Source organism: Zonotrichia albicollis, chromosome 4 (genome assembly GCF_047830755.1).
Source record: "Zonotrichia albicollis isolate bZonAlb1 chromosome 4, bZonAlb1.hap1, whole genome shotgun sequence".
Lineage (NCBI taxonomy): Eukaryota > Metazoa > Chordata > Aves > Passeriformes > Passerellidae > Zonotrichia > Zonotrichia albicollis.
In genome coordinates this window covers 21,088,292-21,103,267 of record NC_133822.1, presented here as the reverse complement: position 1 = coordinate 21,103,267, position 14,976 = coordinate 21,088,292, and the positions used below count along the sequence as shown (strand labels likewise).

General features: G+C 40.2%; 1 protein-coding gene across 4 annotated transcripts in view; it reads right to left on the bottom strand.

Moving 5' to 3' along the window:
- Positions 1 to 2,799: 2,799 nt before the first annotated feature.
- KIAA1549 (KIAA1549 ortholog) overlaps positions 2,800 to 14,976 on the bottom strand; it is a 146,858-nt gene continuing 134,681 nt past the window's right edge. For 2 of the 4 annotated variants that reach the window (XM_074539048.1, XM_074539050.1), the window contains 3 exons: positions 12,168 to 12,313; positions 10,157 to 10,311; positions 2,800 to 5,337 (listed from right to left, as the gene is read on the bottom strand). In XM_074539048.1, coding sequence (XP_074395149.1) covers positions 5,083 to 5,337; positions 10,157 to 10,311; positions 12,168 to 12,313 — 556 coding nt within the window. In that variant the 3' untranslated portion in view covers positions 2,800 to 5,082. Of the gene's footprint in view, positions 5,338 to 6,320; positions 6,364 to 10,156; positions 10,312 to 12,167; positions 12,314 to 14,976 lie in introns of all 4 variants that reach the window. The other 2 variants (XM_074539051.1, XM_074539052.1) reach the window with 2 other exon arrangements.

The following is a 14,976-nucleotide window of genomic DNA, read 5'->3' as shown; positions in this document are numbered from 1 at the left end:
TCCTTGGGGTTTTGGAGAATGAGCTACACATTAAGCAATTGCACTTTACAATGATTACACTTACCCAAATCACTAGAGGAATGAAAACTGGCAAGCATCCGGGCTCCCTACCCACATGAAACACACAGACAAGACAGAGGTTAAATTCATAAGAAAAGGGGCTCTGTGCTGGGACTCTGTAGGAATTTTGATAAAGTCGTTACAAAATCTAGGATTTCAAAAACTTATTGTCATTAGTTACTACCAAGGAATGGAATTTGGGCATTCTTGGGAAGCAACCAACCTCTCTTATCCTTACACTCCAGATTCTGCTTATTTTGTGACATCGGTTGTGGAATTCAAAGCTCACTGCAGGTTTCTGTCCCAGAATCAAACATGTTCAATGAGCTAATTTCCAACTCCTAGTTTGCAATAACCATCCAGAAATAAACCACAACATCAACAATGCAGTACTGCAAGTCTGAAAACTGCTTGAAAAAAAAACAGCTGTAAGAGACTTGTCTTTTCCTGTCTGATTTGACAATATGACCTTGAGAGTGTAACTTCTGGAGCAAAGATTAAAGTACTTGAGATTTTCCCCAGCTTTGTCTAAATGGGAGAAGGGAGACACCTGCAAAGCTCCACCTCTACTAGACTGTTGCCCCTTCATGGCATTCCAACACACTGTGTACGTAAGTCAGATCAGTTCAAAAATATTCAAGTTCTAATGTAGCAACCCTCTGGGCTAAAATACATGAAAGAAGTTCCATGCTTTGGCTGGGCAATACTAACATCCTATACAGATATGACAGCATTAGCTAAGAGAGGTCAGCTCCTCCTTGAGAAGATAAATAATGCCCAAAAATATGTCCCACAACATGTCCCCACCTCAAAGGCACACATGTTCTTCATCCTGCCACTCCAAAGCTCTTGGCCAAAATAGAGAATTTTCTGGGACTGGGACCTGTTTATAAGGAACTGCTAGTTAAGGCACACAACAGAAAATGCACATTTCTTCCTTGAGCTAAAAACTATGATAGCTGGAGAAGTGAGGAACATAGTGAGGGCAAAAGATAAAAAAGTGAGTTCAGCTGCCTACCATCACTCACATCACACAACTGGTGACTTCCCTTGGGCTTGAATATACACCCAGCTTCCTCATGTAATCCACCAAATGTGTTTTCAAGCCATGAGCTAACAACAGCATAAGCTGTTGTGGTTCTTGGGGAGTTATGATTGCTGTACACAGCCTCTTTCTAAGATAATGCCATAACCCTGCTGTTCATGGTGCAGTTCAGAGGCACTGGCTGGGTAGGAACTTGCACTTTAGGTGAATCACTCTGTTATTCACCTGTGTCCATGAATGTGCACCACACTGGGGTAGCCAGCACCACAGCAGCCTCCTGGGGCAGGGTGACACACACAGACCTTGGCTGACACTGACTGCTGCTCCCCAGCCACTGAAAGGAGCCTGACCCAAACCACTGCAAGTACAGCACACTGCAAAAGGTCACTAAAATTCCACTTCCTGCTCCAGAGTGGCCGTTTTTAACATTTCCAGCCCATTTTGTTCCTCCTAAAAGCAAGGTTTTCTCCCCTGAATGAAAATCCCCCAGCCACAAGCAGGACCATGTGTCCCATCCTGGTGGAGAACATTTTATAGTACTGAAGCACACCCCACCTTTCACACTGAGTGCATGAAAAATCTCTGTAACATTTCATTTAGCTTCAACAATTTTGGAGCTAAGAAGCAGGCTGGAGGTCAACACTCTGGCCACGAAAAGGAAACCAAGCATGCTAAATTATGTAGCTCTCATCTCGCCAAGTTCTTCTATGTGCCAAACTAAACAGAGACTAAACACAAATGTCAAGGAAAATTGTGAAGAAAGGGAAGAGCCCCGAGGATTCCATGAACCAGATGGTTTAGTCATGGAAATGGATGCAACAGTTGGTAACAGCTTTCTGTGCCTGTACCGACTTTACATCTGATTGATGTTTACAGAAACCAGGAGATTCATTAGCAGATACTTAAATATAGGATACTTTAAGTTTCAGGGGAAAAAAAGTTCGTTTGGTTTCACCCTCTTGCCTTTTAATAGGGCAATTTAAAAAAACCTGGCAAAAGAACTCAAGCACACAGAGATGCAGAAACTTGCAGATTTTCTCCCCCCAGAATTTCCAAGTGGAAACACACATTCTGGCACATGCATTCCACAGAATCCTTTTGTAGCACATGAAAAAAACAGCTTTTCCTGTAGCTGCCAAAAGAGTGGGTCTTCCTTGTTAAGGCTGTTCTTGGACCTGGTGGCTGCTAACTGATGTTACTTTTCTTCCTATATGAAGATACAGATTAGGTCATATCAATTTTTTGGATGCTGGATCAAGACTTCAGCTAATCTGAGAACATAACTTCCAAACACGGCTTTCTGACTTCTTATATTTTACTATCCTGTTGAAAGTTTTAAAGAGAGTTTTCTTCATCAGAAAGCCTCTTTTATTTACAAATACATATTTGTCCTGTGTTTTTCATAAGATTAGGGACTGAAAAGAGAAATTATACATATCCAAATATAAAAAGATGGAATTTCACAACAGCATCATCACCAGCAAAAAAAATGAATGAGAAGTGGCTTAAGTACCTCTAAATTTCAAAGCTCTCATTTCACAGAGAACATATTGTTCCTAAGTACCTGGAACCAGACAAAATTAATTTACCTCCTAGAAGACCACATTTTCTTGAAGTGAAGTCACAGTAATGTGCTAATATTTTTATAAGCATCAGTCTCTGAGCTCACTACAGAATTAAACTGGAGAAGGACGTGGGGTCTGAAAGAGATGGTTTTAATGGGAACACTTAGCAACAGTCAGTCTTCAGTGCTGTCAAAATGACCAAATGAACACCGCCTGATACACTCTTCATTCTTCAAAACCTGGCATTTTGCAGAAGTATTGGCAACATTCGTGTTTACAAAGTTGGCAGAAAACAAATGTTTATTTTTATCCTAGAGTTATCACACAAAAAAACTTAAAAAAAACAAATCATAGTGACCTGTTGGTACTGCTGTTACAACTGTGCTGGTGTTCTGATTCCTTTCAAACCTCAACCGGTGCCCAGGAGGGCTTCACACATAGGCCAGGGAACTGGAAATTAATTTACACTGCTTCATTACTCCCTCAAAACAGTTTCATACAGCATTTTGATGATCATAGGTAAACAGAAAAACGTCAGAGCTTCCTGGTAAAGAGGGAAACATACCATCTTTTTTTCCACAGCAGCGAGCAACAGAGGTTTTGGTTTCAGCCGCGAGTAGGATGGACACACTTCAGGAATAAGGGGTGGAGGACATGAATAAGGGATGGATGTCTTCCACCACATCCTCCCAGCTGTTTTCATTTCAGACTTAGTCCTGCTGCCCTTACTGAACCATGCACTGGAGCCAGGAACAGATGTGGCAGCCAAGGACCACCACACCACACCGGTGTTATGGCACCTGTATTTCCCCACTGCCATTTCTACCCCGGTAAATGAGGCAAATGCAGCCCCTGCCTGGCTGCCCAGTGCTCTCTCTGCAAATCTGTGCTCCTCAGAGCCCTGAGCACTGCCATCTGCTCGTGCTTGAAACACTGCAGCACTAATCATCCTGCTGTCCACTGCCCTAGGGCAGGGCTCCCAAGCCTCCTCACCAACAATGAGCCTGCCCTCCATCCCTGTGCCAGTTTAGTAGCTTTAGTTCACTCTGACCTGAAAATGAAAACACTTCAACCAATCGTGACTTAAGCAAAATGTCCATGTGTATTATGTCAGGTACAGTTATGCAATGGCCAATATTAGTAAATTCGTAGCTAATTTTAAATAAAAACTCTGAAAAAAACAGCGACAAAACAGTTCCATGGCACGTACCATCCTTACCATGGGGATAATGCTTATTACCCTTTGTCCAAAGGGACAGTGGAAACAAGTATAAATATAGAAACTGTCTCAAAACTGTAAATCTAAGCCTATGTTAATGCTCTAAACTGTCACTGACTTCCACTAAAATTATTCAGATCCAAACATAAGCAATGATTTAGGACATCAATTTATAACATAATGCTGGTGACCCTGTACCAGTCAGGCTGGATTGATTTCTGTCCACAAAGCAAACTACAGAGTGGCAAGAGTTTATCGCTGGTCTTGCAAGAGCATTTAGTATGCAAATATGGTTTTTTAAAGATATACATACACATTTCCCCAAATTCAACTGTAGCTGAATATTCCCCTTCCAGTTTTCAGTAATTTTGAAACAAATTAGATACCAAGCCCTTTCTGTTTGAATGCTTTGCTTTCTTTTTCCAGCCTGAATGAGTCTACAAATATTTTCTTAATTATACAAGGCCAATGTTTCACTTTGCAAACATTGAAGATGAAGGAACACTTGAAGCTTCAGCACCAGAAGGAAAACAAGGAAGAGTGCAGAGGGTAGCTCCATTCGGAACCACAGAGCTGTAACAATTATTGTTCCAGTTTAATACAAGTAACTCATAAAGACTTTTTTTCTAAGCAGTCCCATTGTTCCTGACAACCAAAGTGATTCCTATGTGAGACTGGACCTTCAGGACCCTTAAGTTGATACAGTTTGCAATCTTGCAGAACAGCAACACAAACCAGTTCCCCATAAGCACTGGAGAGATAAGAATACTTGTAATCTCTTGCAAAATGTCATCTCAGTTCATTAAAAACTTCATCTACTTCCTTAGAAAAAGGAGTTCATCATTCTTGGACATAATTCCTGTCATTTTTTTTCTGTTGTTGTTGTTGAAGTACTGAGTTCTTGACCTATGGTTTTATTTATATGTTAGCCTGAATGAAGGTAAGGAGAGAAGAGGAGCACCGTAATATGAACAGATTAATTAATATTACTTGTGATGACACTGATGATTTACCCTGTTTGTCCCCCATCTCTCCTTACTATTCTCATTTTGCTGCCTTTTTTGATTTTTCCAGAGTGCTGTCAACAGAGCTGTGGAAGTTCTTTCCTTTGTGAGAACGACATTGCTGATTTCCTCTGAGTCTTTGCTTCCATAGGAAGCAGATACCTGGCAGATTTGCAAAGGAATGCTAAATCAACTATGGAAGTTCTGCACTGTTGTCTGTTTCTGAGAGAGCCGCAGAAGTTCCTCTCGAATTGCTTTGATAAGAGAGGCTGACGAGTGACCTGGCTGGAGGTCCTCAGTGGAACTGGTGGTGTAGCAAAGGCCCTGGCCCTGAAGGTTGTTGTGTGGAAGCTGAGCAGGAGGAGCTGAGGGCTGCCTGGCTGAAGTCCTCTGCATCTGGAATACTGGTGAGGAGGAATATTCTTGGTGTCCATGCATATGCGTCTGGAAAAAGGGAGAAACCATTATTGTATTTTTTGAATAAATGTGATTAGCCCAGAAAAGACAAGAAAGCAAAAAGGCAAAGAACAGGGGGAAAACAACATGGAGATGCTTGTATCTGCTGCAATGGCTCTTCTGTTACATGAATGAGTGATGTCTCTTATGGAGCACAAAACAAGTTTACACAAGATTGTTGGACTGCCTCAAGTTCAGAGAGCCCCCCCCTTTCCAATCTACAGTATGTTTAGGAACTGAAATGGAAGGAGGTGGGGAGAAACCCCCATGACTGTAAATCAGAATTGCCTTCTCTTACCATCAACTTCCTAAAAGACAGCAGGCAAATCACTTTTTCCCCTGGCTGTCATTTCTCCATACTATTTATAAGCAAAGATACTACTATTTCCACCTTTCCTTTTCCTGCCTACTTTGCCTGTTCAGACTACACTTTTGTGGACCCTGTGACTGACCAGTGCCCAGGAAAACACTGTCAATGGAAGAAGCAGCAGAAGAAAACTACTAGGATTTGAAAGATTAGGTTTTTCCATACTCAGTATCTGAGAAATGCTATCCCAGCTTAGGGACAATCATTGTTTCAGGGCAGGGAGGGGTTGATTCTGCCTTTGTTCAATAATATGCATTTCCAAACAAAACAAGAGAGACAGAACAGAAGCCTGAGTTCATGGCTTGTCCTTCTGCAAGACAATCTGCTTACACTAAAACAAAGCATGGATTTACAGTACACAGGGTGACTGCAGCAACTCCCAGTATGGACACAAACAAGGCACATTTTGAAAATCCAGACTCCAGCTGACAACCCTGAAGCAAGTGTTTCCTCTTGCCTCGCACTGCTGAAGGCTGAGAGACAGCCTGAAGTAAACAGGGGACACAGAGGACTGGAAGGCACAGGTGGGAGCAAAGCAAGGTGATCCCCTTGCAGGGGGAGCAGCAGGCTCAGAGCACAGCCACCACAAGCCTGGGAGCACTACCTTGGTCTGGGAACAAGCCTTAAGGAGTAGCAGAGAGAGCAGCCTGATGGGGAAAGAAAGGACAGCAAGGTCAGCTAGAAGAGGATTTGGGAGCAAAGGGGAGGGGAAGGAAGACATTACAGAGCTTGGGAAGGATACAGGGAACCTGCAGTGACAGTGGCAGCGTGTGCAGTGAACACAAAAATGCACGGGAGCAAGTTCCTTACCATCTCTCATAATACAAATGAATAAAATTTAAGCCATTTTGTATAAAGAAGAATTAATAATAGATTCTGAGTCTCTCGTGCAGCTCATGTACAGCACTCCTCCTTTATACTGTTAATTCTGGGAGACAGATCAAGGGGGAAAGAGGCTTTAATAGAAGAATGATAGGTAAAGGTTTTCCAAGTAACATCCTGCCTTATTTCTTATAAAAGAGAGGTGATTTTTTCAGTATCAGAAAGGAATGAATGGGTCTCCTGATTGTTCAGAATTATTCATTTGGCAGTGAAACCTGAAACTAATTCATACATGCAGTATAGAGTTGGCAAACCTGACAAGTACTCTGTGGGTTTATAGGGAAGAGATGACATTAAAAAAATATTAAAAGGAAACACTCCTTGACACGAGTCTTAACAGCAACCTAAATTATGTTCAGGTTACTTTCACATTAAAATGCACTATGTGATTCAGCTGCAATCTCACACTGCACTAAATTACCACCATAAGAATGGTTTCTTAAGGGAAGTTAGGGAGTCTGATGACCACAGTGGCTATTTTTAACACTAAGTTTTTCAAGGTTTTCTTAAATATCTCAGAAAAAGAAAAGGGTGTGTTTCTGTGATTTCACATATAGCATCAGGATTAAACAGGCCTCTAAAACTTCAATACCACATTGGTTTAGAAACCTAACCTGTACTAACCTACAACAGCAAAATAATAGGAGCAAAACGTCTGAAATAATTTTTGCTGGTTTTTAAAGATTTCTTTCCTAACAGAAACACACAAAGATGTGTTATATGACATTATATATGCAAAAATATATAGTTCTATATAATAGCTATACATTTTATATTTTTCCCTAAAAACTTCTAGATAATTAACAGCAGTATGAAAAAATTGACAAAAATATTTTATTGAATCTTCCTTCTTAAGGAATGAAGATTTATGAGATGAAAGTGTAAATTTGTTAATCTCCATTTAATACCCATTGAACTCTGGCCAATTTCAACTGAACTAAATGTATAAATATATATCCAGACATACCCGTGTATGAATAGATAGATAAAATTCACAAAACCAGGCAGCTAATTAGACATCTTCTGATTTGTTATCAGCTTATTTGTTATCATTGAATCTGCATCTGAGTGGCAGAAAAGTCAAGTTAGGCTGTGCTCAGCTGGATCTCTTAGCCAGCATGGATCTCACAGGGATGATCCTGGGGACCTGAGAAACAACTAAGTTTGGTGAGATTTTTTTAGACACACTAGAGTGGGCAGCTGAGTAGAAAAATAGAGTGAAAGGGTAGGAGTATCTTTGGGGAAACACTGGAAACCTGCAGGAAGGCTTGGGAGAACAGTGGAAGGCTCCAGGGGACTGTGGATGGGTAGGAGGTGATGCCAGTGGTGGAGGGAGGTGCAGATATGCAAGACATTGAGCCCATCTGTAAGAAGCCAGGTTTCATTTTTTCTGCTCAGGATTGTATTTTGTGTCAGCTAAGGAAATGCTGTCCTTCTCCTGGCTGCCCTGGGCCTACTGGATGGAGAATTAAGGGAATTGATAGCACCCTGCACACTGGATTTAGGCTGGGAGGTACAAGTGAGAGGTCATGTTCCAACAGAAAATCAGGTATTGACTTCAGGAAAAATAAAGGGGTCAGGATGCTGTGAGGAAAAGAACTATTGCAGGAAGACAAATGCAGATCCCTCTCCAGTTTGTGTGCAAGAAGAATGCTCTAGATTTCAATCTTCCTAAATGCAGAGTTTAATTTTAGAAACTTGCTCTGAATGAGGGAACAGTAAGACAAGGTTTGCGTAGGATCAGTTGAATAATGCACCATAAAGAACATGACCATCATTAAGTAAAGCCTCATTGCCAAAATGAGGAAAGAAAAATTTAGAGCTCTGTCCTAGTGAAAAATCCAAACTGTGGTGAAGGTAATTATTTAATTACAAAAAGCTACAGGTCCATGACTTTTTGTTTGTTTTGGTTTTTTTGCCGATTTTTTTCTTTTTGTTTTTTAATGGGAAGAATCCTTCTTAAAAAAAAAATTGCTCACAGGAAAAAGAAAGTTCAGGCAATACGTGAGCTCTCCTACAACTGCATGACACCAAATTCAAATAAGTTTTAGTTCACTATCTCCTCCTTTTGCCTGTTTATTAATAGCAAACTGAAAAAAAAAATCACATTGCAGTAACATATGAATTGCAGTAACCAGTGAGCAAAAAATGCTGTCAAAGCTGAGGAAATCTTTAAACTGAGATGAAGAAAAAAGAAAGAAAAAAGAAAACCAGCCTGGATTTCAATGACCTGAACAGGAACATGCCCACAGATGTATAAAAGCCATTTTCAGAAAAGAGAGACAAATGTAAAGAAAGGTCAATAAATGGTAACCCAGAGATGTCTCTGAAAATAGAACTTGACACACTAAGATCTCTCATGCAAGTGCTCTCTTAGATGTAAACTGAAATTATGATCTTCCATTCAAATGCCACAGTTTCAAGCACAGAAGGCACATTAAATTAGGGAAACAGATCTTTCAGCTTTGACAGCTGAAGTTTTTTAATAGTATTAAACAGCATACCCAGTTCTCAAAAACTTGATGCTGCTCCTCTTGAGTTTAGTTGGAGTAGAGGCAGTTCAATTTCACCAAAATCTAGAGATAAGCCATCCTGTTGTATTTTGTTTCTGCAAAGCTATGTCACCATCATGCAATACGGCAAAGCAACATCAAGTAGTGTGAACACACACTGCCCTAAATATGCAAAAGGAGGAGATCCCACTTTCTTTCCTCAAGGAAGAAACCAGAAAAAGATAGTTTAAACTAGGAAGCAAAAGAAGCAGCATAAAGTTGTCGCTCTCAAGAGTACTGCAATAAACCTGTTGCAGGTCAGTCTGCTCCAGCAGGCAAATGCACCAAAGAGGGACTGGTAGCAGCCAAGTGTCTCTCTCCTGGCAAGGCTATATGTTACCTTCAACCTCACACATCTGGCTGAATCAGAAATGTCAGCCTCTGGAAGCACAGCTGCCAAGAACAAGAAATCACCATGGCTGCCTAGGCAGCACAGGTAAATGAGCATGTGTTCATTTACCACCTCCTGCTGACTTAGGCTAGAAAGAAACTTGTTTAGAAACACCTCCAATGTTATGGGCAAGTATGAACCTTTTTCTGCTTCCCTGACTCCTGCTGTTAGCATTGATACAGAAGATAAAAGAACTTTATGCATACAACATAGGATGGCAGCCTGGGATAACTTAATTCAATGTTTTCTAATGACAATGATCTCAAAATACAGAGGCATATTTCAAAGAAGGAATGGAAAGCAGTATCCACCTCTGCTGGAGCTCAGAAGCAGAACTGCATGAACTGCAGTTAATGGGTGAAAGCCTCAAGCAAGGAAAAAAAAAAAAGTTAGGGTAAAATGAGAGAAAGCGTTTGGAGAAGCAAAGGTGAAAGAACAGCAAGCAGAAGTCAGAAGAGCTAACAAGGGTCTGAAGAGCAAAGCAAAGGATGTCAGAGAAGCAACTAAAAGTATTCCAGGGAGGGAGGAAAAAAAGTTCCAAACAGTAATGCAAGAAAAAAAATACCCAAACAAATCACTACTTTGGAAACTATGGAAATGTGTAAGAGTACTCACTGCATCTCGCCTAGCACATTCATCCTCTCCACGATACTGGGGCCACCCTGGCCCCCCCGGTTGGCCATGCCCTGCTCTGCCTGAGGGGAGCTCCACTGGTTGACCTCCGATCCTGCTAGCAATTCCCACCTGAGTGAGGTGCTGTATCTGAGAACCTTAAAAGCAAATATTGGTTTTTTTTTTTCATCTTCATACACAGTCAAGTTTGCAGGGCAGACATATGATAACATAAAACTTTGTTGGAAGCGGGAGACGAGAAGAAAATGGAGCTCTGTTTCTGTGCAGTTAATAAAAATCAGCAGAAAGAAGGCTGTCAGTGTGGAATGAAGACAGGAAAGTTATGTGCATTTTGTGCAGTTCATGTGAGTGTGATGCATTTCATGGCACTGCACTGAAAGAAGAGGTTGAGATACACACATCTCTGACATGGGTTACTCCTCATTCCAAAAACATGCCAGCCCTTTCCAAACAGTGCTTACTGAAAGCTCTGGCAATGCTTTCATGCCAATTACTCAGCAGCAAAGAGAGGATATTTGCTCCTGTGGCACACCTTATTTGCATCACACTGGCAAGACCCTAACGCTGCAGACTGCCTCCTGTTGTGTGGCTCTGAAGAACAAAACACACGACTAAGTAAGAGTGTGCTTCTCTCAGCTTTGCTCTGTGGTTAAATATTAAACCATGCTGTCCTTAACTAAGGGAAGGTCACAACACACTGCATCTCCTTCCACCCTGAAAGCCAACCTCCTCCTTTCTCCTCTTCCTTCCCTTCCCTTCTTCCCACTGCTTTCAAACATATGCAAGGATAGCTGCCACCATTAATTGCAAGATATACGTAACAACATGCCAGCTTTCCTTCTTCATTAATTGTCTCCCACAGGGAAATGTCATTTACATTTTTATTCTTAAAATTACTATTAATACTTCGTTATTCATTAGAAATGAAACACATTTAAGCCAGAGATACATAAAAGTGTGTGTATGCACAAAAGGGGAGGAAAAGACAAAAACAACAGTGTGATTAACGTGATAGACAGTTTGATCACTTCCCTATTTTTTGAGAGAATATTCCTATTCTCTCAAAACCCCCCAATATTTGAGAAGTTTGATATTTACACGTAATCATGCTGAGGAACAGAAACTAAATATATTAAGTGCCCCCAAACTTTAAAGCAGAATACATATTAACATTTAGACAATAGTGTGAATTAGAGAATAAAATAGTCATTGTTTAGCTGTAATAGTTACAACATTCCTACTATTCTTATTCATTTAACATTTACAGGGAGATGAGAGCAACTATCAAAACTGGGCTTCTGATATATGATCATATTTCCAGTCTTTTTCAAGGAAGAAAATATTTATCTGGGACAAAATTAACTGTAACATTTACATAGCAATACAAAATTTTATTCTTAGAAGTGTTTGCTGCTTAGCTGCCATGTGATGTTACCATCACGACAGCATTGGTGACTACCTCAACCAGATCAGGGAAGGTGATTTCATGGGGGACAGCAGAAATAGATAATTCAATGTAAAACCAAGAGATACTGCTTTAATGCACACAATTCTACAAAGAGAAGTAAGAAACACAGATGTAGAGGAGTATTAAAAATTTTTGCTGTTAGCATGCTGATTGGGGATGCAAAAATTAGTTCATTTAGCACAAAAGGAGGAGTTCAAAATGGAAAGTTAGCATACATTGTAATCTCTAAAACAAGTAATTTTCCATTCTTAGCAAATGGGGTTTTGTGAAAACACACTTTGTGATGACCAGTGCTTGTAAGATACTAAAAAAAAGGCGCCATGCACTTCCTTTTTCTGCAAGGTCCTACGAAAAGTAAAGTTAACCTCATTTTGTCATCATCTTTTTTTGGGCATTGAGGACAAGGACCACCTATCACATATAGCAGCTGAAGGAGAATGACACCTTAGTGGTGACCTTGGCATAGGAACAGACAGAGGAAAGGCTCAGTTATTTTCCTGCATATTTAACCTCAGTGAAGTGTACCTGCAGTGCTTCCAACGGGCCGTGGCCGTGCCACTGATGGCATTTCCTCTGAGTACATTCCCCTGGAGGAGTACTGAACCTCAGGGGGTGGCTGCTCTCCGTGCATCAGCTCTGCAGGCTGAAGGAAACCTGGCCCAAAGTTTTGCCTGTGGAAGGGGAGGCAAGGTTAAAAGAAGTGAAATCACTAATTAGAAACAATAACGTAGGTGTGCCTCGCACAGTGGTTCTTTAGGTGTTTTAGTGTAAATGTAACCTTCAGTGTTGAGGAAAATATTTATATCTGAAGAACATGTTTTAACAAAATGTTACACAAGTGTTTTTCCCATGTTGCAGTCTCAATCTTCAATGCTGAGGAAAATATTTACATCTGAAGAACATGTTTTAACAAAATTTTACACAAGTAAAATTTTTCACATGTTGCAGTCTCCTCAACGCAGAGAAAAAAGTTGACCGATCTTAAGATCTTGTTTTCTCCTTGGGGGAAAAAAGCATCTTCAATGAAAAAAAAAAAGAAAATAACACTTCAGCAATGATGTAGCTGCTTACCTCAGCAACAAAGCTGACTCTACTCAGTTTCTAGGAACACACTTTTGGTCTAAACCAAAACATAAGCTGCATTGCATGTGTATTTTTTGAACAACTATTACTTCATTAAGTATTCTGATAATTTTTCAGGAAGTTTTCAAAACTGTGCTAATATTTGTGAAACTATTCAACACACTAGCACATATGAAGAAATGCAATGTCTACTGAAATTAATGTTTCCTATCAATCAGGCTGGTGCTGGTAGTCACTGTTATGTATTTGCTAAAAAGAGTTAAGAACAGAAACTGTAATCCATCCAACTTCATTATTTGTGTGAGTGTAAATGAAGCAAAGTGAGACAAGCAGCCAGGCTCAGGCACATGGAACTACACAAATGAGGGCTAGGGATGAGTTTTCCATGCTGGGGATGAGTTTTACCACAATGGCATCTAAACCCTCCTAGGCTACAGCCTGCAGTGTATCCCATTCCTCAAGATCTCAATTTTACACCCATTTGTTTTACTGCAAAATCCTGTGACTGCATCTAGTTTAGACTGTTCTTGATTTGTGCTTTATTTGGAAAACTATCCACCTTCATATGACAGCCAGATAGCAAAGAAAGTTGACATAATAAATTGCCTAATAAAGCACAAACAAGTAATTGTAAATAAAAGTACTAGCTATTTGGCATGCAGAGTTACAAGATGGAGAAAGTTAAAGGGCTTCAACCTGTAACAATCCCATTGTGGAAGTCCTAGAATTTCCCCAGGTCCCTCATGTCCAATCCCCAGCTGTCCACTCAGCAGATCCAGAGGAAACCATTTCCAACCACACAAGCTAGTTCAAATAAATGCTTCAATGGGTAGGTAATGTTTAACAACATCACTTCTATTATGTTAATCACTGTAATCAGTAAAGGATGTAATAATCTGGCCCTTTATGTCTGCAGTGTTGAGCTGGAATTTTGAAGCTGATGAATTACTACAATTTTTTGATGTTGTCTAAAGAAAATATTTTCTCAACATTACTGCAAATGTATTCTTTTGGTGCCAATTTTTTGGAGGACGGGAAGTAAATTCTTTACTGCTGATGTGTTTGCACTTGAAAGGTTCACATTTAAAAAGGCTTCACCTTCTCAATCTTCTTTGTAATAGATACCTATAGCTTCTCTATAAAGTCAAAGATCAACATAAGAGCTTAAAACCAGAATACAGCTCTGCATCTGTATCATACAGGCTTTGTAGTGCTCCTTCTTATTTCCAGGCTGAAACTCAGCTTTCAATTTTTACACATCCAAAAAAACCCCAAAATTATCTCCAGTCATTTAAGTCAGGAGATGCTGTTCCAAGAATCAATTTTGCACCACTAATCCACTCTAGCTCAGTATATTTATCTCTGTTGCATGATTCAATACCCATTTCCTGGCAAAAGCTGTTCATTGTGCCTTTATGACTGCCTAGCTGTTATGTGACCTAGGTCTTTTACATTTAATTTTTTCCCCAGGTTGGTTCCACCCCATTAAAGATGCTGATGGTGTTATTACAGGGAAGAGAACGGTATGCTCACCCAACTAGTATTCCATGCATTGGATATTCAACCCAATGGACTATGACATTGATACATGCCACCTAATCACACTGACCTCAGGTTATTTTTCCTTCCTCTAGCAGGGGCATTGCTTCTATCAAATTGTTTATCATTATCTTCAGATGTTGAGAATAACTCCCACAGCAAAACCATGACAACTTGTTTTCTACTGACCAAGCTTTAGGAAGCTTTCTATTTTAAGAAAAACTTAGAGGAATTCTTTCTGTTCAGATCAATGACTTTGCAGATTGTTAACTTACTCTGCTGACAATGGCAAAGCCAACATTAGGCCTTTTGTGATTTACATAAATTCAGGCTGCCCATGCCAAAGAATGATAAACATCTGAATAAAAAACACATTGTGAAGACACCACCTTGCTCAGGTTAACATGGACTACAGCACTTCCATGATTAATTTATCACATCTTCCCTGAATATGTACATGCTGTGTGCCATTTCATGTATGCTCCACTCACACTGAAGCTGTGACCTCCAGCCAAGAACTATGCAAGATGCATAGAAACTCTTCCTTTTCTACTTGGTCTTCCCAAAATCAGATCACAGAACAATAAATAAAGGAAACTTCGTCACAGCTATTTTACCATCAAGTTTCCAAGGCAGTGAAGAGTTCAGGTGAAGTCTGATGAATGACATGGATAGCTGTGGGATTTCAGCTCACATGGTGAACTCTAAGAAG